The sequence below is a fragment of the Cibotium barometz genome, chromosome 54, assembly GCF_041138505.1.
Source record: "Cibotium barometz isolate CiBa-2024 chromosome 54, ASM4113850v1, whole genome shotgun sequence".
Taxonomy (NCBI): domain Eukaryota; kingdom Viridiplantae; phylum Streptophyta; class Polypodiopsida; order Cyatheales; family Cibotiaceae; genus Cibotium; species Cibotium barometz.
Window position 1 is genome coordinate 9,273,831 of NC_141099.1, and position 24,039 is coordinate 9,297,869.

General features: G+C 41.0%; 1 protein-coding gene across 1 annotated transcript; it reads right to left on the reverse strand.

Moving 5' to 3' along the window:
• Positions 1–18,782: 18,782 nt before the first annotated feature.
• On the reverse strand, positions 18,783–20,867 carry LOC147607837 (uncharacterized). The gene is made up of 3 exons (XM_086789813.1): positions 20,427–20,867; positions 20,139–20,311; positions 18,783–20,044 (listed from the first exon to the last, which is right to left on the reverse strand). The coding sequence occupies exons 1-3, from the start codon at positions 20,548–20,550 to the stop codon at positions 19,544–19,546; spliced, it is 798 nt and encodes a 265-aa protein (XP_086645939.1). The 5' UTR covers positions 20,551–20,867; the 3' UTR covers positions 18,783–19,543.
• Between the last annotated feature and the right edge of the window lie 3,172 nt (positions 20,868–24,039).

A 24,039-nucleotide genomic window follows, 5' to 3' on the forward strand; every position in this document is an offset into this window, starting at 1 on the left:
CGTCACCTCTTCAATTCTCACTTTTTGAACGGGACGGACATCCAAAATTTGCACCATTCGTGCATCAGTAATTGTCACTAGCCTAAGTAACTTATCATATCTAAAACAAAGGGCTACTAGGCTAAAAAAATCTTTGTTCATCACTGTGACCCTGTGTGCATGGGCCGCAAGAATGTAACTATCCAAAAAAAATTCAATCATTCAATCCTCTCTGCGGCCTCCTGCAAGCAAAATAGGGCTGATGCCTTCCACCTAAACAAAATTCCATTTCGCTCGCAACAAATTCTCCTGACAAGCCTCTGGAAAGGTAATCTTGGAATAGCAGCAGTCGCGTGCTTCATAAATCGTGTGATTTCTCGCAGCACTGACGAATGCTCTGCGAAACGCCTTTGTCTAGGCTGCAGTTTGGATAATCGGAAAGGACTGCTTGATTTCCTCGATCTTGAGGCATTCAGAGTGCCCATCTTCTTTCCACTAGATGAGGGACCTGCATTGTCCTTGGGTCTAGCCATATGCCTTACACAAGCCATCTGAAAACACAAGCAAGTGTAGAAAACTTAGCTATTCAGTAGTACATGATTAACAATTCACCATAACGCGAGAGAGGACGGCCAAGAAAGCAATATGCACTTCCTCGCGTTATGTTGAATCCATTCACCATAACGCGAGATGAAGGGCCACTGAAAGAACAATAACCCTTCTTGCATTATGGTGAATTAATTGACACCAATGCGAGGTGGATTATCGTGAATCCTTTGCCCTTTGATCTTGCGTTATAGTGAATTGATTCACCATAACGCGAGACCAAGGGCCAGTCTCAAAGCAAAACAATCCTCCTTGCGTTATAGTGAATCGATTTACTACAACACGGGAGGAGGATTATCGTGAATCTCTTACCATTCCATTCTAGTGGATAGCCATGTGAAAGACAAGTACTTACTAGTGGATAGATAAGTACTTACTAGTGGATAGCCATGTGAAAGACACCGAGTTCCTATCTGGTGCAGTAACACTAAAGATGATCTATGCTGATGCCCTTAAATATGAAGGAAAAGATGCGACAGAGGAAGAGCTACAAGAAACAAGGGAAAGACTGAATATTACTACCAACATGGGAGAGTTTAGGGATGTGCCAAGTAAGACAGCGGGAACTGTTCCTAGTTTAAGCACTAATTTATGGCAAGACGCCCTGCTTGAAGTAGATGAGAACCAAGAGGTTATTTTCTTTTGCTGTGTTTTCGTACTTTTGTTGCGGATTTGGCTTTATCAACTTTGTCCTAGATTGTTTGGTGATGTTGTTTCTGGGCTAATGCTCCTTTATTTTTTCAGTTGGAAATATATGAAGACACATTCCTCAAATGTGCTTCAGGCAAGCGTATGGCGGGATTGGGCCACGATTCAACACTAGGAATATATATACATCGCCTAAAATTCCCTCAAATTGTAATATTTCATGCTAGCTTCTCCAAGGACAATGCAAGTTTTCCTCTGATGGCGATAAAGACTCTATCCAGGTATCTAGGTGGCTATCACTTAAGGCTGAATGCAAACAAGGCAATACTTCTGGAGCGACAGCAGCTGTTTAATTTTTTGGGGAGGGACCAAGAGTATATTCATTGAGATGTAAATAACATATGCTGCTTATTACGGCTCGGCATGTGGAATCACAGATCCTAATCTGTTGAGTGATTGCGAGAAGAAGCATCTTCTTAGAACAGCAAGGCCAATGGTCCCTGTTGTGCCATTGATAGAGGAAGAAGAAGATGTTGTAGAAACTTCATCAAAAAGGGCTCGGCTGGGGGATGTCTCTGCTCCACAACAATAGATTTAGATTGTTCCAGTTTTGTTAAGAAGTTTCTTCAAATTTCTCGATACTCTTCTTGCTTACCATTAAAAACTATGAAATGTATATATATTGAAAACATTTGTATGGGACATAGATGAAAGCTCTTGTTCTTTTAAAATCTTTTGAAGTTACATCATTGTTTTATAATATGTATTTCAATGATCAATTTTCTTCCACACTCTGCCCTGTCTTTGTCGTTGTCTTAGCCATTCAGCATGATTCTGCCTCCCCTGTGAGGAGACATATAGTGATCGTCTCCGTTCAGCCTGCATCTCTCTTATTGCACATGACACAGCTGATTTAGACTGTTTGATCTTCACATGAACCCTCACTTAAATCCGCCTATACCACCACTTACATAGTTGCTTCATGGGATTACTTTTCTTCACTCCTCCTCCATGTTGAGAGGCCCTTTGATAGGGACAACGTGCTTGCCAATGAGATCTTTCCATGCCTTGGGGAGACCAAATTCCAAGGCTTCCACACTCTTCCACAAAAAAGGGTCCATGTGCATGCAAAATGTGCTACAAATGCTCAACAACAACGACATTTAGTATCGTACAATATATTTTGAACAACAATAAAAACTCAAAGCTGTAGGTATTCAAGTAATAACCACGTATTATGTCAAGTTTGTCGCACCCCATGCCTTTTCATAGCTAGTGTAGAACTCTGTCATCACAACTGCCTCAAATTTCTCAACATCTCCATCTTCAAACCTGGCTTTTTGCAACAAAGGTGCTAGGCGATCAAGTGCCAACCACGCTTTGGCCTTTGCCACCCTTGCTTGTCCTGAAGAGCCTCGATCAGGTACAGCTGCATGAAGCTTTCTCCACACCTCAAAATCTGTACTACCCAGGTGACCTCTCTGGGTATGATTAGATAAGAACTTTCTGGCTTTTGCACCTCCAAAACACGGTTTGCTAGGAACATTTTCTGTCTTCCCTGATCTTTTCAAGTCCTTCTCAATCTTCACTTAACCACAATGTAAACCTGCATCTGAAAGCACTTGCTCTATTTTTTTAATAGTTCTTTCACTCTCTAATGTTGGTTTCATAATCCATGCAAATTCGATGTACATGTAGACTAGTTTCTCAATTATTCTAACCAGCGCATGCAAAACACAAATATGAACTCTGATCAAAGGGATAGCAAGAATTGGATCCCAATTAGGATCCACTCCTGGAGCATCACGATTTGGGGCTTGATGCCTATTACTGTTTGCATTTAGGCATTTCCATTCTCTCTCTTTTACTCCTTTGGAGACACCTCGTTCGGCCATGCAGTATAGGCAAGGATACTTGGCCATTGCTCCTTGGGAAATACCAAACATGCATTTCAAGATTTTAAGATCTGCAGTGAGGTGCCATTCAACCTCATATTCACCATATCCTTCTACATAAAGCTTTTCGCCATTCGACTGTTACTGGCTAGTGGAAGGAAGCTCAGTCTGGTTAAAGTACCACTTTAGAATTTCATGGGTCTCTGTTGGAACCTGTTAACAAGAGGCCAATTAAATTGTCTACAACATGTAATGGATAGCAACATAATATACTTTTTTTTAAAATGGATATAGCACCTCACCTCAAATGCATCCATCCAGCCAGCCACCAAATCTCATTTTCGGATTGTACACTAAAGTGCCTCTCATCAGCATTACTGATACTTGCATCCAAAGCTCTATTCATTAAAGTCAAGCTAACCCTTTCCAGCTTCTGTCCTTTGATCACCTCACTCTCATCAAGTTTTAAAATAAATTTCAGCCTTCCATTGCACTCTTGAACACTGATGTCATAAAATTTTACCATAGCCATTTGTAATTTCCGAACATCCATAATGAAATTGTTGAACTCTGTAAGCTTTATGATTTTCTGTTCCCTGCTCTTTTTAGTCACTGTCAATGCACTAGATACGTGACAAGGCTCTCCAATAAGTTCAACCATTCCCAAGTTGAGAATATTTCAAGCTTTGTTCACATGAAATGGTTTTGGAATGGGAATTACTGTTTTTTTCCCAAGCTTAGAATTGAAACCTTCTTTAACTTTATTAAAACAACATCCTGTAAGACTTTGTGCTTATGCCAGCCATGTCACATATATCTTGTGCATCTGCAGGAGTGAATGCTTCACTCATCTTCTGCAAGGATTGCTTTGCTATGTCTGATCGAAGTCTTGCAAACTTAGGATGATGTATTGCTGACTCCACGACGTCTTTTGTCAGAACTTTGCCAAATATATCAGAACCTTGCTCTTTTGGATCCACAACATTTGTGACCATCCTGAAGCAACAACGATAGCTATTTCAGTCCATCATTCATCTAACTATACCACCCCCACACCCAATCTCCCATCTCCAAAAAAGGAACTAAAGATGAAAATGAAAAGTGAGTGCTCAAAGAAATTATAGATCCCATAATACCTGCAAGCTTTTACTACGACGCTTCCATTGGCCACCTCCAACATTGAGTTCTTCCAATGGTTTTAACTGTCTCTTGCGTAATCGAGCACCCAATGGCGTCTTTAAAATATTGTAATTTTTTGTTGAACTTTTCAAGTTGTTTTCTAAGGTGTGCATTCTCACTCTCCAAAGTAAAATTATTGATTTCTCGAACTGCCAAAATTTCATTCTTCTCTTTAATAGTGGCCTGCATCTTACGAATAGTCTGCTGTTGCAAATGATCAATCTCTTTTTGTAACCCAGAACAAACTTTTGCTTTGTCCTCATATGAAACTTGCAAAGCTATTGTGATCGATGCCAAGTAAAAATTTGCACCTTCAAGCATTTTTATTCTGGCATCTCTATCACTCAAATGTCTTTCAAAGTTACATTGAATGATACTTTAACATTGGCCAAACAATCTTTTGCAATATCCAAGCAATCCATTTTCACCCTCACACAAAAACTTGAAGAAACTTGTCAACCCAAAGAATGATGGAGATTGAGAGGAGGTTGGATCTGGTGGGTAAATACTACCATCCAACCATAGGTCCATATTTTTCTTTCCTTCATTTTGAAGCTCAATAATGTGGGCTTTGCATGCTGGCCTAGACCAATTTCTCTTACAACAGGGAGCATAATCGGCTTCTACTTGGAAGTGGATGTCCACCTTTTTCTTCTTTTGTTTCACAGGTTCCATTGCATTGTTTTGTGCTTTAACAATTCCAAAAAGCATCATGAACTCACACTTTAACCAAAAGAAACCAAAGATATTACACTTATCTCCCATGAAGAAGATTGCTTCATTGAAACCAAAAGACAACATCACTAAAAAATATCTCCTTGTCCATCAAACAAACTTGTTGGTATCCTGGATGCACCAAAATGTACACAATACTTGTAAGCACAACCCGCACTTGAAAAAGGTAAGAAATGGGATTGTTGTTCATGCACAAGCAGGTATGGCGCATGAAGAAAAATTCTTTTCCATCCTTTTTCAAAACTTGCGACCTCAGTCTCTCCTCAAACCTTGATGTATGATGAATCAATGTTCCAACTTGGAGGTAGGCAGGCACTCATGAGATGAAGAAGAAGATTGTGGCATGAGAAAGACGCGGGAGGCTATGAACTTCCAAAATGGAAGGAATGTGAATGAGAAGAAGAGAAAATCAAAAACTTCCCGCTCAAAATAATTCGGATTTGGAGTGGTTGTGGTTGTGGTTGTGGAGTCGGGAAGACAATGAGGGAGACAATGCAAGATGATGGGTTGGGGACGAAGTTTGGTAAGCAAAGTTTGGTTCCATTCAAAAGTGTAATGAAGAAAGAGAGTGGTGACTTTTTTCAATAAAATAAGGCACCATAGTGGGAATAAAAAACTATACTTAAGAGGCATTGTTTTGAATTAAAAAACACCCCACATGTCAGTTAATGGAATAAAGAACTCAAAAATGACGCACCTACTGTCCAATATTATATGTGGGTTTATTGGCTTGCTTTGTCCACATCACCATCCCAAGGGATATGTTTTACAAGGCCCCTTTTTGAGTCTAAATTTTTCCTAATGATTTGATCTATATTGGGTCCCGTGAGCAGCATGTCATTAACGTATAGAACGATGACCAAAAATGTGTCCTTACTTCTCTTCACATAGAGGGTACTCTCTGTTGAACTGTTGCAAAAATCATTTGCAACCAAGTATGCATGAATCTTCTCGTACCATGCTCTAGGACCCTGCCCCCCATAAAGAGCCTTTTTCAACCTACATACTTTAGACTCTTCTCCTTTCACATCAAAACCACGAGGCTGCAATACATACACCTCCTCATGTAAATCACCATTCAAGAATGCAGTCTTAATGTTCAACTAATGTTGTACATTCCACCCATGATGTGCTGCCAAAGAAATGAGACACCTAATGGTTGTCATACGAGATGTGGGTGTAAAGGTCTCATCATAAATCAATGCCCTTTTATTGGGCATACCCCTTTGCAACAAGTCTGGCCTTGTAGCGATCAATGCTACCATCCACTTTGCATTTTAACTTGTAAACCCACTACCAATGGCCTTCTTGCCATGAGGTAGATCTATCAAATACCAGGTTTCATTCTTGAGTATAGAGTTATAATCATCCTGCATAACATGCATCCAATGATCATCATCCTGTGCTTCCTCAAAGGAAACAGGTTCCTCCTCATTACATAAAGTAGAAATGAGAACATGATCCACATGAGAATAATCTGCATGATGAGAACCTGCCGTTCTACTCGTAGGTAAAGGAGCTGCTGCACAAGCCATTTTGGCATATGCCTAGATTCTTCTAATCCACAACATCCTCAATAATTGCCTCATCAAAAGGTTGATTTGTAGGCTGATTATCAGCACTTGGCTGAGCATTCAATTTCTCTACATATGGCTGCCCTCCATTAAACAAAGAAAGGAGCGAATCAAACATGTCCTGTGAGCATACATTCTGCTGTTTTTTGCATGAAAGCATGGGCTGAACTGAGTTTTTGACAAAAACAACATCTCTACTTACCAAAATCCGCTTTGAGGCCAGATGGTAGAGTCTATATCCCTTGCTTTTTGAACTGTATCCCACAAATATTCATTTAATTACCTTATCACATCAAGCTTACTACGTTGTTGCTTAGGCACAAGAGTATAAGAAAGACAACCAAAAACACGCACATGAGCCACAGAAGGCTTCTTGCCATGCCAAGCTTTATATAAGGAGTTTTAGACTCCAAGGCTTAGTATGGCATTTGTTTAACACATAGTTTGCGCACATAGTTGCCTCTAACCAAAAACCACGAGGTAAATCTTGGGCTTTCACCATACATCGTGCCATCTCCATGAGAGACCTGTTCTTTCTCAACCAAACCATTTTGCTGAGGTGTGTATGGCAATGTACATTGATGCCTTATGCCTTTTTTAGCCATATATGCATGAAATTTCTTAGACATATTCTCCCCCCCTCGATCTAAATGAAGGGTGATAACTTTACATTCACATGCATTTTCAGCCATGGATACGAAGTGCCTAAAGCACATAAAAACCTCTGACTTCTCCTTTAATGGATACACCCAGATATATTTGGAGTAATCATTAATAAAAGTGACGAAATAGAGATATCCCCCAATAGATGATGGTGTCCTCATAGGACCACATACATCACTATGTATAAGCTATAATTTCTTAACAGCTCTCATAGATCTATCTTTTGGAAATGATGCCCGATGCATTTTACCAAGAATACACCCCTCACATACATGTCTAGTAGGGGTCTCAAGAGTTGGGAACTCAGACACCATATCATGCCTTTGAAGGCATAAACAAACTGCCATAATTTAGATGGCCAAATCGTGCATGCCATAATTCTGCATCACTCATAGCACGAGTTGTAGAGACTGAGCATCATGTTACAACTTCTCAAATGCATCCATCTTGTATAGGCCATGAGACAACCATCATTTCTATCCTGAACTGTACATCTATCATCCACAAATTTCATCATCAAGCAGCCTGACCATCATTTCTATCATGAACTGTACATCTGTCATCCACAAATTTCATCGTCAAGCCTGATAAGGCTAAGGCTGAAACTGACAGCAAGTTCTTCTTAATTCCTGGCACATATAAAACTTTCAAAAGAGTAAATGTGCCCCCATTTATAGCAGTGAGCACAACTCTACCAACTCCTTTGACAAGATATGAGGAACCATTTGTACATGTGACGGTTCTTGCACTTGGGACAGATTCTAGAGATGAGAACAAACCTTTTTGTGAAGTAATGTGCTTACTAGCACCACTGTCAAAGTACCAACATCTGATTCTGCCAACTGACATGCATACATCATGAACAGAAGGGTCATAACTGCAATGTATAGTCCATGCCCAATCATCTTGAGCAAAACTTACAGATTCCTTCTTCTCTGCACTTAGTGTGCAGATGCATCAGCAACAACAACCGTGCCCGATTCTTTCTTTTTCTCCTTCTCTAGACTTTTCTTGCACTCATGTATGTAATGCCCTGGTTTCCTGCAGTACTAAAACTTGACCTTCTTTTTAGGCTTATCACCTTCTTTCTCTGTATCCTTACCTAAGGATTCTGATTTTGGCTTATAGCCACCATGCGAAGTAGCTTTACCTTTTTCTTTCTGATTGGCAATGAAAGCTTGGTCACCAACTCGCATATTAGTTTGTTTTGCCTAGACTACTGCAAGAGTACTGAAACCAGCTCATCAAATGTAAGGGAATTTGGATTTCCCTTCATCATGAGTCTAAGGGTAGAGGCAAAACTCTAATAAGAATCCGGCAATGCATTGAGAACTATGGGCACCAATGTACTATCAGGATATATCTCATCCACACTAGCAAGCTACTCCATAAAATCTTTGATCTTGGTCAAGAAGCTATTCATTGAGTCTCCCTCATTCATGTGCTCAGACTCCAACTGTTTGCGCAGATATACAACATGTGCTTCATTGCGCCCCTGGTATAATGTAGCAAGTGCATCCCATGCTTGTTTTGAAGTCTTACATGACCAAATATGAGGAATAATGCTTCGCTTTTTCACACAAAGTGCAAGCAATGCATGTGCCTGTGCATCTCTTCCATCCCATCTTGTTTGAGCAGCCAGTGGGAGGTATTGGTGGTGCATGTGGAGGAGCCACATCTATATGAGATTCTACTTCAGATGTACCGGCAGCACCTGGTTGCATAGGTAGTTGTGAAACAGGACAAGTTTCACTACCACTGACCACATTTCCAAAGGCCTTTACCAACCAATACATGCCTCATCATATAGGACCACAGTGGGTAGTTAGTCCCATCAAGTTTGTCCTCACACAAAATGTTGAATACATCACTACTGCCGCCATGACTCTCTACCAAATGCAAAATCTTTCAACACACTGCAAGTACTCAGTATTCACTCACTGAATGCAACCTTGGATGGTTACCAACTGACTGAATCACCTGTAAAGTGTATGAAAATTAACACAGAGTAGAGAATAGAGTGTTATTGGTGCAAGTATGATGGTCGATGTTGTTGAAGACACTGTAGATGATGATGCTGCATACCAAATCTTTGCCGCTACACAGCCCAAACACCCAAAATCAAGCAGAACCAATCCAAAATGATGCCTCTCCAGAGTGTCTGTAGAAACCTTGCTGTGCCCAAAACACACCCGAAACGTGTCCGAATCATGTTGCGGATCCCAAAAATTTAGTATATATACAGAACACTACAATATACACCTTTTTCTCCTAAGAGGGTATCTCAATTGGAGACATAAAAAATAGGGTCCTGAGAAGGGAGGGAGACTACTAGATCAAGTGTTAAGGAAGCTAGCTCTGATACCAATTGTTAGAATTAGAGGTAGGGTTGCAACAATGCACACACACAAGATAGAGAAACTTGAGAGCACACAAACTCACTAGAATAGAATAAACAGATGTGTGGTAGATACAAAAGATAAGTACACACCCCAAAATGAGTAGATAAGAGGGTGTGCATATGCACGGGAAACCTCCTAGTGAGGGAAAAAGTACCCTGGCGGTCCTAAGTGTGTTCACACACATCACTACCATATAATGCTACACTGAAGAGGGTTTCATTTAACGTGAATCGGGAAGAGTATGAAAATATAAAGGATGAAGTAGATGAGAAAGCTTGCAGAGCAATGTCAATGCTCATGCAAGTAAATCTAGTGGACATATATAATAGGGTCCCTCTCAATCGCATAGCAAAGGTCCATGAGGAGAAACAAGAGGATTGGGCTTGGTATATACATCGAGAAATGGAGAATTACCTCAAGTCACACAAATCCAAGGTGTGTAATCCTTATCTTCTAACACCAAAGTACTCAGCCATGCAGCTAATCTTCCCATTCCCCAAGGCACTCAGGAGGTAGAGGTACCTTAGGCTGAAGTATCCATGGAGCCATCTACCCTCATTTCAGAAGAGTTGCAGCAGGGACATGCAATCCTGAAGGAGACTAAGGAGCTACTTCAAGAGCTGAAGGGTGGTAAGAAATCAAAGAAAAGTAAAAAGATGCGGAGCAGCCTCCAACAGGTTGAATCAAAGATGTACCATCTGGAAGAAGCGGTAGCCTAGGACATTGCATCCTTTAGACAAGTTCTGGAGCAACAGGAAGCAAAAGAAAGGAAAAATATAAGCTTGATAGCAAGTGCCGTTCTAGAGTCAACACTAGACACACTGCCTTCAAGCCCTATCCAGTTAGTCTTCAAAAACCTCTCCCCACTCTGCGATTTAGTAATTTCAGATCAGCCCACCTTAGCGGGGATTGGTGCAACACAAAGTCCAGCGGAACAACAATTGCCACAAACAAATGTGGGTAAGAGGAATGAAGAGGCCACCTCAGCACAACGAGAGGCAACTCAAGAAGCTCACGATGATGCAGAGAAGAGAAAGAGAGCCGACGAGACCCCAAGTCCCAGTAAGGCGACTGGACACTGCGGACATAATAGGAGAAGGGTCCTTCTTACACAATCTCGACACCACTGATCGCTTCCTAGAAGAGACCATGGAAGGCCTCGACATGCTACTGCACCAAATAGAAGGCTCAGCCTCCAAAAGTGTAGATATTTGGTCCCAAGAGAAAAGGGTATGGAGATGTCATTTGCTTACTGCTCACATGCTGCATAACATGAATGCCAAACTCTGGAAATAGGTCCAAGATTCCATTGCCCAAGTGAAGGCGCTTAAGGAGAAAATAGCCACCGATGGATGCCACACACAAAGAAGTGATCCTAAAGAGTTTAGGCAACCGAAGAACCGAAGGCAAGGCTCCAAACCTTGGAGGGAAATAATAGGCTAATCAACAAGACTATAGTCCACACCACCAAAGAAAATGAGGAGCTCAAGGCCAAATTAGAGCAAGCCAAGGCACAACTTCAAAAGGAAGTGGCACATACCAAGGAGAAAGAAAAGAAACATACACAGAAGCTAAAGGAAGCCCATGCCACATTCCAAGCTAAGGAAGAAGGATATATAGGCAGCTCAACGCACTTAATGAAGCCATTGCTATGTAAAGGCAACCATGGCTGCACGACTTCTTCACCAAACAAGGGTGCTAAGAGCTCACGTTTTGCTCCACCCAACCATAGCCAAAATAAACACCAGACCCTCTATACATGGACTCCACTCTTTTATTAGCTAGTAAGCTCTTCACATGGGCGACCACTCTCACTAGTGTCTGGCCACTCTTGAGTTTGTACCTGGTCATTTTTGCTCCCCTAAATCCTGCCTGTGCCTTGTCTAGATGGTTGAGCTCTCTAGGCACCCAATAATTCTGTTGTCATGACATTATACTCCCCTTAAGAGGAGTTTTTGTCCTTGAAAATGAAATTTGGAAACCTTTTTATGAGTGTGCTTACCTTTTCCCAGGTAGAACCTTCTTCTGGTCTATCCTTCCACTTGATTAAACATTCCTGACAGAGTGTCGAGTTCTTTTCTCTTGGAAATCCAAGACTTTTTTTGGTTTGTGTGGTAAGGATGGGGGTTCAATAAGTTCTACTAGGATTTTTTGACTGACGAGATTATCATCATCACCCAACTTCTTTTTCAATCTACTGACGTGAAAAACTGGATGAACTTTGGAGCTTTCTGGTAAAGCTAACTTATAAGCAACACTACCTACTTTTTTAATTATTGTAAATGGACCATAATACCTTGGAGATAGCTTCGGACTTCTCTCCGTTTTCAAAGATTCGAAATGTGGGGGAACCTTTAAAAACACTTTATCACCTTCCTCAAAGATGATTTGTCTACGATCTTCGTCTGCATAATGTATAGCACAGCCCTGCGATTTTTTGTCATCTCTTGGAGATCTCGAAGAAACTCTTTAACCTCTTGTATCTTTTCTTTCTCGAGTCCAACGTCCACTGGAGCTCGCGGTTGAAAACCATACATCAACATAAATGGACTAAATCCTGTTGTTGAATGTTTGACACTATTATAAGCAAATTCCAAATGGGTAAATAATATTTCCAATTGGTTTGCTTTTTGCTTACATATTCTCGTAGCATGTCTTCTAAGACTTGGTTGACTCTCTCGGTTTGACCATCACTTTGAGGATGATTAACCGTACTCATACTTAGCATGTTGTCCAATCTCTTGAACACAGCATGCCAAAAATGACTATTAAAATTTGTATCTCTATCACTATATTGGCAGATAATCCATATAATCGATAGATATTTTCAATGAATAGCCTTGCTAACTGAGGCGTAGTCACTGTCGTTTTTGTCAGAATAAACCGACACATTTTTGTCAACCTCTTACGACCACCCAAACCGAATCCTGGCCTCTCTTTGTTTAAGGTAATCCAACTATAAAGTCCATTGAGATACTCTCCCACTTGCCATTTGGAATCTCTAGTGGACTTAGTAAACCATCTACCTTTAGACATTCTGCTTTATTGACCTGAAACTTTTGGCATTTTAAGACATAGTCCTGGACGTCCTTACTTAAGCCAGACTAATAAAATTGTCTCTTAACTAGTGCATATGTCTTCCATATTCTAGGACTCGGACTATTACACTTCTACAAGACTGACTTCCTAACCATATAACTAGCCAGGTGTATTCTAAACCCATCCTCAAATGTTGCTATTGTTTTTTATCTTTTTTATAAATTTTCAAGTCAATGTTTGCTTGAGTGCTTGTTTGTGTTTCTTCTGCGACTAATCTAACTTTCTTCTAGTTATTATTTGGATGATCATTAAGGCTAAATCCTTCCTTTGGAATGGTCCTAGTTCAATCTTTACTTAGATCGACCTCCTTAAAGTATGCCAAAGAAGTATGCTAAGTGCTCCATCTTCCTTAGTGTGCTCTCTTTAGTTAGAGTAGAGCCTTCTAGGTGACTTGTGAAAGTGAAAGTAGTTTTTTTAAAAAACAAATGATTTTTGTTTATTTAAAAAGGACCAAGAAGATAACCCATCATCATGTAAGATCTTGGTAGGACTTTTGGCTCCTAGTGATAGAGCCTTGGGACCTTAGCCTTGATCTTCATGGGATGGGACCCTGTGGCTAAAAATGTATCCACCATAAAGTGCTAAAATACCATTGTTGTGGAGGTAATTAGTGGCTCTTAGATACTCTTGAAGGAGATCTTTGGGACATTGCTTGGTTCTCTATAGAGTTGTGCCCTACTCTTACTTTCTTATCTTTGAATTTAACACTATAATTTTTAATATTTGTATTAAAAAAGAGGAAAAGCTTTGAATACATCACTTAACATTTTAATTTTTAAGGCTAGATAATAGCTAAACATGGTTTCACATAAGTAATAGTGTATTCTTAATTCAGTTTTGGTTTAGATTGAATTTAAACCAACCTTAATATTACCCTTGTAATAGCTCCAAAAATTTGACTAGTCACAACATATTATGTGTTTGCATTGTGCTTAAAATTTAATTCTTTTTTGCTGGAACACCTTATTGGTTATATCATGTTGCCTTGCACATTTTATAAGACCTCCAAAGCCAACAGGGGACAAAATATCCATCCGGCATCAACGCACCTTCATTGACATATTCTCAGGACAAAATCTGCATCAGCAAGGGGGGTATGTTAACCCTTTTCGGAGAGGTCTATGGTGTTGATGCCAGCCACCATATCATCTTCACCTCCTTTGGCTCACAGGTGCTGGAATGGCCAAAATTCACCTAAAAGCATGTGTATTGTATATTTTACGTGTGTGCTCGTTGCTTGTTTATGAAAGGCACACCACGAGATTAAGAAGTTTAGGTATTTCCTTTGGATGAGTGTTTACACTAGCCTAGGAGGCTTAGGATACCCGAGGACCTAATTTTTAAGCTTTGGTCGCTCAAGGTTGTAAACCCTAAAAACGAATTAGATAAGGCCACCACCCTGATTTTGCATTTATATTCTAGACACTGGTTTCTCGGTTGAGCTATTTGTGCTCTCGAATGCGGTTGGGCAAAGCCCTAGCCCTACGATATTGGATTGTTCCCTACATTCTTTCCATAGCGCCAAGGCTTCCCAAGTAGACACGAAGGTTGATGTCCACTCAAATGTGCAACTACATTCCCACAGTGTTAGTGTTTTCTCATCATATTTCCAATCCAAGAAACCATTCTTCTACAATTTCATAAAGGTTCACCACCATGATTATCACAATCATGCCTGTAATTCATTCCTAAAGAAGAATAGTCTTTAGCAGGCCAATCATCCTTGTCTACTGTGATTGATCAAAGGAAGCACTTGCTTAGTGAGTACACTTTTATTCACCCACCACTAGTGGAAACCTCGTTCATTAACACATTCCAGGTACATTTCTAGATGGGGGCACCATGGTGGGTGTATATATGACCCAATCCATCGCCTACCAAATTCCTTAGCTTAACCTTGCTAACAGAGCACTCGTTTGTCGATCTCGTCCACATAGCTTTTAATCATTTATAATAAATGGCTCTGCAACCTCGCAAGTTGACTAAATCCTTTCAATCCTCTCCAAAAGTTTCAACTGCAACATAGCGCCAACAAAAGTTTAAGGACTCAACTTTTTTGTACTTCATGTTATATCAATTTGACCATTGGTCAAGAACACCTAATTGTTCTTAATGGATAAAAGAACATGGGAAATAAAATAGGTTAGGTCACTATAAAATCCTCTGAAAGTCTGCAAAAATGATATGCTCACATAGAACTTGCTTGTTAATGATATGCTCACATAGAACTTGCTTGTTAATGCTCATCTAAACCTCTACCTCTCTTCTTTCATTGCTAACAACCATAGAATCCCCGCTAACCTTAATAAATCTTGTAATATTGCATGTGATTACAAATAAAAAAGAGAGAATGAGAGTAATCACACCACATAATGGCCCTCACCTCATTAGGATCCCATCTTCTATTAACTTTTTCATTTACTAACTAGCTTCCTCATCTCTCTAGAGGATCAATGATATGTAACATTTACTTATCAACACCAAGCACCCATCTACCTTGACAAAGCCTTCAATTCGATCACAACAAGGATGCGATTAACATCAGAAAGGGGGAAATGTTAACCCATTTTAGGGTTAACCAGGTTACCACACCCAATTGTATGCTAAAGCATGAGTAATCTACATTAAATGTCAAGGATGGACACGCTAAACTCATGTACAAACAAGCCATGAAGCAATGGTGTCCAAATCTCAAAACTTGGATGAGCACCCATCTCACGTGAAGGTTCGATGGATAATTAGTGGTGTTTTTCCAGGTCCAAGACCATGTGGTAGGTGAGCTAGGATGTTCTCCCTTAGTGTTGTAATGCATCAATGTATTATGAGATGAAGCAATGTACAAGTAGTAGGCCATCTAGAAGCTTTGGGCACCTACTCAACTACAATTTAAGTGTGTGTAAACACTTATGACCATGTATATAAGACAATTTCTCTCATAATGCAGACACACTCTCCCATTGTGTAATTGAGATTTCCCTCTTGCTAAACCTCTCTCTAATGTATGCTAGTGAGTGTGTGTGAGTGATTTAAAGTGAGAGGAGGGAGTAGTGCCTATAGTGCACACGACGGTGTAATAACGCTCGCAACAAGAGAAGGCAAGTGGTAAGTTACCCATGGCGGTGTTAAGCTTGGAGACCTCAATGGTCATGAGCTCGGCCATCGAAAAGATCCCCACGACACATTGAGGTGAGTGGTTCCCTTGAAGCTATCTCTTAGCCTTAACAACATGTCACTAGTGGGTGGCTCTCAATAGTAGCATACACCTTCCTCTCTAGTGCAAAAAGTCAAACATATCTCAAATCTACTTTACAATGGCACTGGCCATAGAGGCCATGGAATCCTCTAAAACTTCTTCTACGAATTCTCCATTTATGAGGATCTTCCTAAGAAAAATCAACAAAAATGGTATGCTAGGATCCATGCACAAGGGAAAATGCCGGTGTGTGGAATGTATGCAATGAAGGCTAGAGAGAAGATGAAAGGTAGGTTGAAGAAAAAACTCCAGCCTACCTTCCATGAGAGATCTATTCTTCGTCTTGCCCCACCACCATTTTGTCGAGGTGTGTAAAGCACCGTGCATTGATGTTTTATGCGTCTTTCAACTGTATACATATGAAACTCCTTTGACATATACTCCCCCACTCGATCTATAGGAAAGGGTATCCACTTTATATGCATTTTTATCCATAGAAACAAAGTATCTAAAGTATATAAAAAAATCTTTAACTTGCTTTTAACCAAGGATACACCCAGGTGTGCCTGGAGTAGTCATCAATGAAAGTCACAAAGTGGAGATATCTCCCGATCGATGGTGTACACCATTATGCATATGCTATCAATGAAAGTCACAAAGTAGAGATATCCCCCAATCAATAGTGTCCTAATAGGACACCATTATGTATACGCTACATTCCTTAGCGTATACATAATGGTGTCCTAATAGGACACCATTATGTATACACTACATTCCTTACTAATCCATCTTTTTAGAATGATGCACATTGCATCTTGCCCAAAATGCACCTCAAGTTGTGGCTACTCTAACACCATCTCTTATTTTTTAAGATACAAAAATTGTGAAAATTCACGTGGCCAAAACAAGCATACCATAGCTCCATGCAACTCATAACACGTGGCAACAACAGTAACTGACATTGTGTGTCAATTTCTCATCACCCACATCAATGGCGGGGAAGGACAGAAAGCTCCTTTTAATGCCTGGCATACACAAGACTTCTTCTAAGAGAGTGAACTCCTTCTCTTGCCTGCTACGAGGTCATGGCCGTAATTTTATCCTTGGAGGCAAACAACAAGGGAGCCTCACGGAAATTTCTTACAATATGCAAAGTGTTGAGTAGATAACTGTGGATTCAGATGAGATACTAGCAGTGAAGAAATCCTAGAGGCAGGAGGAGATCTAATCTAACACATCACAGACACAGTTAAAGATTTTATGATTGACCAGTTACTCCTGCTTCGGCCATGGTGCAATGGTTTGGCTATATTAAGATTTCCTGAAAGCTACATTGCTGGCAACGCGCAAGTCTGTAAACATATCCAATGACCAAGAGGGTTTTAGGTAGATTTCGAGGTGCCTCAATACGTGGCACCCCATTTGACCGGGCCCACAACTGATAGCCGGCTTCCACCCCCGCGGGTGTAGGCGCCTATTTATAAACACCGGGCTATATACATGCGCAAACATGGGTTGGTCACGGTTGTGCCATAGTGGAGTTGGTAAGGCACGTGCTTGGGATGAGGGAGGTACTGGATTCGAATTCCACCTCCCACATGTCTATACACGTGACGTCTAGACATGTGTCTGTACATATGTTCGTAACATTTTGCACGGACCAATGTTTGGACATGGCACTGGGACTTAGAAAAATTTCTAAGTCCCAAAGCTGGGTGACTGGGTACCGGGGTCAACGGGGTGCCATGTATCGAGACACCCCGAAATCTACCTAGAGCCGGAACTTAAAATATTAAAGCCAGGTTAAAGCTTTGACGTTTTAAGTTAAAGATTTTCTGATTGACCAGTTGCTCCTGCGGTTTGGCCAAATTCAAATTTCTTGGAAGCCGCATTATTGGCAATCAAGCGTTGATTTACGCGCAAGCCTGTAAACAAATCTAACGATAAAGAGCAAACTTTAACCATTAAAGCCAAATAAAGGCCATGATTAAGGGACTAACTTTTCATCGTACATATAATTCCGGTAGAAGAGGTGATTAGCAAGAGGCCATCGTGGAAGCTTGAAAGAGGGCCTCCGATACCATTTGACTTATGTCGCAAAAACCGTTTTCTGTGTAGTTTTCAGGGACAAAGAGAACTGTGAAATTAGGGTTAGAAATCCGAAAACAAGGAAGAGTGTGTAGAGTCAGGGTTAGAGAGAGAAGCTTGAGTAAAGTAAGGGTTACAGAGACAGAAGCCTCTATCTAACACTAGCCTGTGTGATTAGGGTTAGAGGTGGTGACGATGAATGGCCATCAAGGCGGCAGTTAAAGCAAATCTATATGAAAGGCCAAGGACATAGAAGGAGGAGATGCCAACAAACATATACATGGTTTTAAAGAGGAGATGGCAACAAACAGATACATGTAACGCCGCATGGTAGTTACTGACTTCAAATCTTTATAAGATGTAATCCGCGCTGAGCGGATGTAGTGAGTTGAAATATAATACGATACGCAGTCTCTTGAGCCTGTATCTCTGTGTTTTTGTTGTTTGAGTGATGTCTTTTGTGGGTTAATTAGTCAATTAGTATGTTCATTTTTTCCGTGTTGAGTATTTAACACCAGGACTTTACAAAGTTCATAAATGATTCTAGCGTACTTATATCCCTTTTCTGGGTGGTGTTTAGCTCAGGTAACAATGGGCATTTGCCTGTGCCAAATCATTGAGAAATTGGCAATGAAGTTTAATTACAACTACTAAACAATTATGGCATCCACAGTGGTGTTAGAAAAAAACCATCATATAGTGTAATTTTCACATCTCAAACTGAGAAAAAAAGATTGTAATTTTGCTTAGCCTTGAGTTTAAAGGAATCAAATTTTTTAAATTTTAGTTATAAAACCGACTGACCTATTCTCAATAAAAAGAAAGTTTATTTCTGACACTCATCTGCAGGCCGCAATCACTTGATGATTGCCCATGAAATTGTACACAGAGTAGGCATCAGCTTGATGCACCCTGAACAGTGTAACAATGATGCACCCTGAACAGTGTAACAATGATGAATGTTCCTTTATGTACACCAGGTCACCAATTTGGCAGCCCAATGAATAAAAGCCGATTGGTGGAGAGAGAAGAATGTAACGTGCAAGGAAATTCTCTGTTTCAAGGCAAGCATCTCCCTTCAGTCAATACTGAAAAGACGCCTTTCAAAGAACAAGCAAGCCGCATGTAGGGCATGACAAAATCATGGATGCGATGAGCATGTCCATGCTTTCATACCTTCATCAGAGTCCATAATCCAACAATTTGAGAAGGTACATGCTTCGCACATCCCTTCTTGCAGCCAAAATTACAACACTAGTCCAATAAGCTTTTGCAAAAAACCATGTCCTTGCTTCAGAAATCCCTGAAGCAATCCCTCCACTTCAGGCATCCATGAGCCATCATTTATCAAAAAACTTGCAGGTGAAATCCCTGGCCAAGCTTCGGGAATCTATTCATCAACCCCCAGCCGATCATCCACTTTCTGTCAATGTATACAATCTTTTTGGTCCCTAATCAGACCATATACGCAATCTTATTGCCCTACCTGTTGTGCTGCTGATGCTCTGTTCCCAACAGCCAGCTGTTTTGCATCTGATCATGCCAAGAAGATCCAAAACATTTGGCCTTTGTCAAGCAAAACCCTGTGCAGGTACCGAGAGAAGAGGCCACGCTTGTTGTCTTGAGAATGTAGCATGCACCTCTGGCTATGGTCTTTCCAAGTACCAACACTCCCCAAAGATCTGCGCCGCTGTGGCAGCTTTTATCCCCATCATCATCCACATGCGTGCTCTTGTCTGCCTCGTTAACCGATCCATCTGCCATAAAGCAGCCCTCCATAGACTCCCCATCCAAATGGTGAACCAGAATCACTCCATCTGGTGAAGCTCTGCTGACACAGTCCTTCACCTCCTTCCACCTCTCCTCTGTGCTCAGATGATCTCCTCCCAGCACTCTCTGCCTCTGCGATGTCATGGCCGTAGTACTATCCTTGGAATCAAACAGCATGTGCAAGAAGGGAGCTTCGTTTATGTTTATTACAATCTGCAACGTGCAGATCACCAGATAACCGTGGATTCAGATAAGATACAAGCATAGTGTAGGTATGATGAAGGCAAGAAAGATCTAATCTACTCACATCACAGACACAGTTCTCCATCCAACGGTCAGGAGATGAAAATTGCTGATCTGCATTGGAGATTTTCTGATTGATCAATTGCTCCTGCTTTGGCCATGGTGCAACGGCTTGCCTACATGCAGATTTTCTGGAAGCAACATTGCTCGCAACCAGGCGATTATTTACGTGCAAGTCTGCAAAACAAATTCGACGACACAAAACGAACTTAAAAGAGTTTAAGGCCATGATTGAGGCACGAAATTTCTTGGCAAGAACCATGAAGATGTTTGAAGGAAGGAGGGAACTAACCTTTCGTTGTCCATGGAGTGAAGGAGTTGCAGGGAGGTTCTGAAGCTCTAATTCTTCCCGGAGAAGAGGTGATCACCTTGCACGAGGCCACGGTGGAGCCATGGAAGAGGGCCTCCAATACCATCGCTTCGTAGAAACCGAAAAGAAGACTGGAAAAACTGCGTTTTCTGTGTATTTGCAAAGCTTGGCGACAGAGAAATGTGAAATTAGGGTTAGAAATCAAGCAAAAACCGAAAAGAAGACTGGAAAAACTGCGTTTTCTGTGTAGTTGCAAAGCGTGGTGACAGAGAGAAATGTGAAATTAGGGTTAGAAATCAGGAAAGCAGGGGAGCCTGTGTAAAATTAGGGTTACAGAGAGAGAAGACTGCGTCTCTATAACCCTAGACTGTGTGATTAGCGTGACGGGCAACGAATTTTTCTTGTTTCGATTGTGAGGCGGTTGAGCGACTCTAAAAAGGAATGCCAAGAAGAGAGTGGGAAAAAAGCAAGCAGGCGCGGACGTGGACCGTGATGCCAAGCTTACCGACGTGGCATGCTGATGTGCGCAAAGGGTTTGGGAGTTGGGCGATTTTGATTGGTTATTGCGGCCAGGTGGACGAGGGCTTGCGCTGCGGACATGGGTATCACGCGCCGGGCACGCCCCCCCGCCTGGCGGCCACCAGAAGCAGCGTGCCGTTGTCCGGCCAGACCCACGCCTCCACGCCAATCATGTGTGAGAACCCTTAGCTTTCACAAGGCTTCAGCAACCTTCGGGCCTCGGCCTATACCTTTCAAAAAGTTTCGCGCCGACCACCAACCACTACAGTTCCTGCATATTATATGGCAGCACATTCATTGATCAATTATCAAATAAAGTCCCCGGCTGTTGAAAAGACAGGGCCACAAATAATTAAGAGTGGGCTTTACAGAAGACCTTGGTGTTTTCTATGGCTTTTTTTGTCACACTAGGAACCTTTTCTCCTTTTTGTTATTTTGGTTTGCTTGGTATAAAAAATATATGTTAAAATGAAGATTATCTCCTTTTTGTTATTTTGGTGTTTTGTTTGGTATAAAAAATATATGTGGGTACATGTCGCATGGCTAGAGTAGGGGAGGGGGAAGGGACTGGCAGTGGTGGTGGTGGTAGTCGTTTTAGTAGTCATGGTGGTGGCAGTGGTAGTATTTATTTAACTATATAGTGGTGGTGGTGGTGTGGTGGTGGCAGTGGAAGTGGTGGTGGTAGTAGTCATGGTAATGATGGTAGTGATGGCAGTGGTGGTGGTGGTGGTGCTGGCAGTGGTGGTATTATGGTAGTGGTGGTGGTGGAAGTAGTGGTAGTATTATCATTATTTTTTACCCCATTTAGTACATGATAATGTGCAAAACTAATGTGGGCAAGAGCTAGGCCTTACCATGAATATGTGCTCCCTCTACTCCTCGTGCTCCTTCAAAAACAGTTTCCCATTATGTGGGCAACTATTTCACTCATTCATTCTTAATAATTTAAGAACACTAGTAATGTGATGTTAGTGTTTTTATTGACAAGCTATGAATGATATTAAGACTTGTACTTGATTAAAGCAGAAATCCAAAAAAATGTTTATATATTATATTACACAAAAGTTAGCAACAAGCTTATGTAGCATACTGGTAGCACATATGACTTACAGAGAGTTCCAAATCCCACTCTCCTCACTGTTGTAAAAAGACTTTGCAAGTTGATTAAGGTATATGGAAAACTGATTATCATGTCCTAATACTAAAGTATAATACCATTAGAAACAATCCTACCAAATAATTAGTAGATTAAAAAGAGTTTTGCAAGTTGATTAAGGTATATGGAAAACCGATTGTCATGTCCCAATGCTAAAGCATAATACCATTAGAAACAGTCCTACCAAATAATTAATATAACATATAATAGTCAAGTGCAAATAACTCTTGAGAAAACCAACTAATCAAGAAAGTAATACAACATATAATAGTCAAGTGTAAAGAACTCTTGTGAGAACCAAACTAATCAAGAAAGTTATACAACATATAATAGTCAAGTGTAAAGAACTCTTGAGAACCAAAAATAATCAAGAAAGTAATACCAACAAACATGCATAGAAGAGGAACATGCACTAGAGTACACTCTCTCTCACACACACACAAGACAAGCGCAAGAACTCTCCTATAGCACAGGGGGATTGTCTTCTTTCATTTTATGAGAAATTTCCTTTTATACATCTGGCCTTTATTCACACTTGGTCGTCCAAAATTTACTAACTACGGCCTTGGGAGGCAAGTATCTCAAAATGTATAGCTTTTATAGTGCCTTTACATAACACTTATTAATGTCCTCAATTGGAGGAGCATCTTTGTTAATCCAAAATGGGATTAATATCCCCCCTACCTGATGTAGGTTCTATCCTCAGAACCTTTACCTAGGTCGAAAGACCTGGTTGCTCGCCGAACTCGTGTCTATAGAAGTTACGACGGGATTGAAGCTTTTTAAGGGTTCTTCGGAGTGCTGAGTGAGATGTCCAAAACCCGGTGTCTACCATGTCTTCGAACGTGACATGCATGTAACCTGGAAGACACCTCAAGAGATGATAATAAAGCATCATGCCTCTTTCAGTTGGGCCTTTGTTCATGTTGAAGCAAAGTTGCTCTACCTCAAATCCATCATAGCTTTCCTTTGGTTGATCGATAAGAACTACGATCAGCTTCATGAATCTTACGGCAGCTACTATATCTGGATCTGGAATTTTGTGCCAAGCTCATATCCATGTGAGCAATTGCTGCGTTGACTTGTTATATCCAGGAATGTGGATGGTGAGAAGTGAGGGAAGTTGTAATAACAGACATGAGAGTCCTATTGCTTTGCTTCGTGGAATTGGAGTAGAATTGGAGTGGAGTGAGTCGTCTTTTGATTGGCATGAATAATGGATCCACTCGTTGTGTTGGCAAGGAGTACTAGTACTGAAAATTGTATTCTGGGACTGTTAGATACTCCTTGCGCCAATCTAGCTGTATTCCAAGATCCGGTAGGCAGGGGTTAGTATCATCTGTTTGGATTGCCGTATAGCCTCCCCTTGTATGCACTGGTGTTGTTTGTGCCATCTGTGGAAACAATAGCTGATCATGAATGTGACAATTCGGATCTCTAGTAGATTGGCCACGTGCGGATTGGCCAAGTTGGTGTGACGAGCCACATTCTCCCACAAGGTCCCCTCTCCTCCCATTGGTAAAAGCTCTTCTAATTTTGGCATTGGGGCTCAGAGAGGGTATGGTACATAAGGTTGCCTCCATGACTCCATGTTAGAGTATGCATCCGGCATGATCCTTCTGGTAGGCTCAAATGGTGTGATTTGCATTAGCACCTTGAACATGAGTTTATGTTTCAAGAGTGGGTTGCCTGCCGGATGAAGCTCTTGTCCTCTGCACAGCTGAGAAAGACTCAAGAACATTTACATCAGTAAAAGCTTGGATATCATCCTGAGGGTGATGGTCACGTACCTCATCGATCGGCCTTGGTGGAGAAAGTGTTGGTGTTGGCATTGGTGCCGGCATCTCCTCAATGGAGATAGAAGAGAAGCGAGAGAAGATACAATCGGACTCAGTTTTGTTAGCAGGAGATACACTAGGA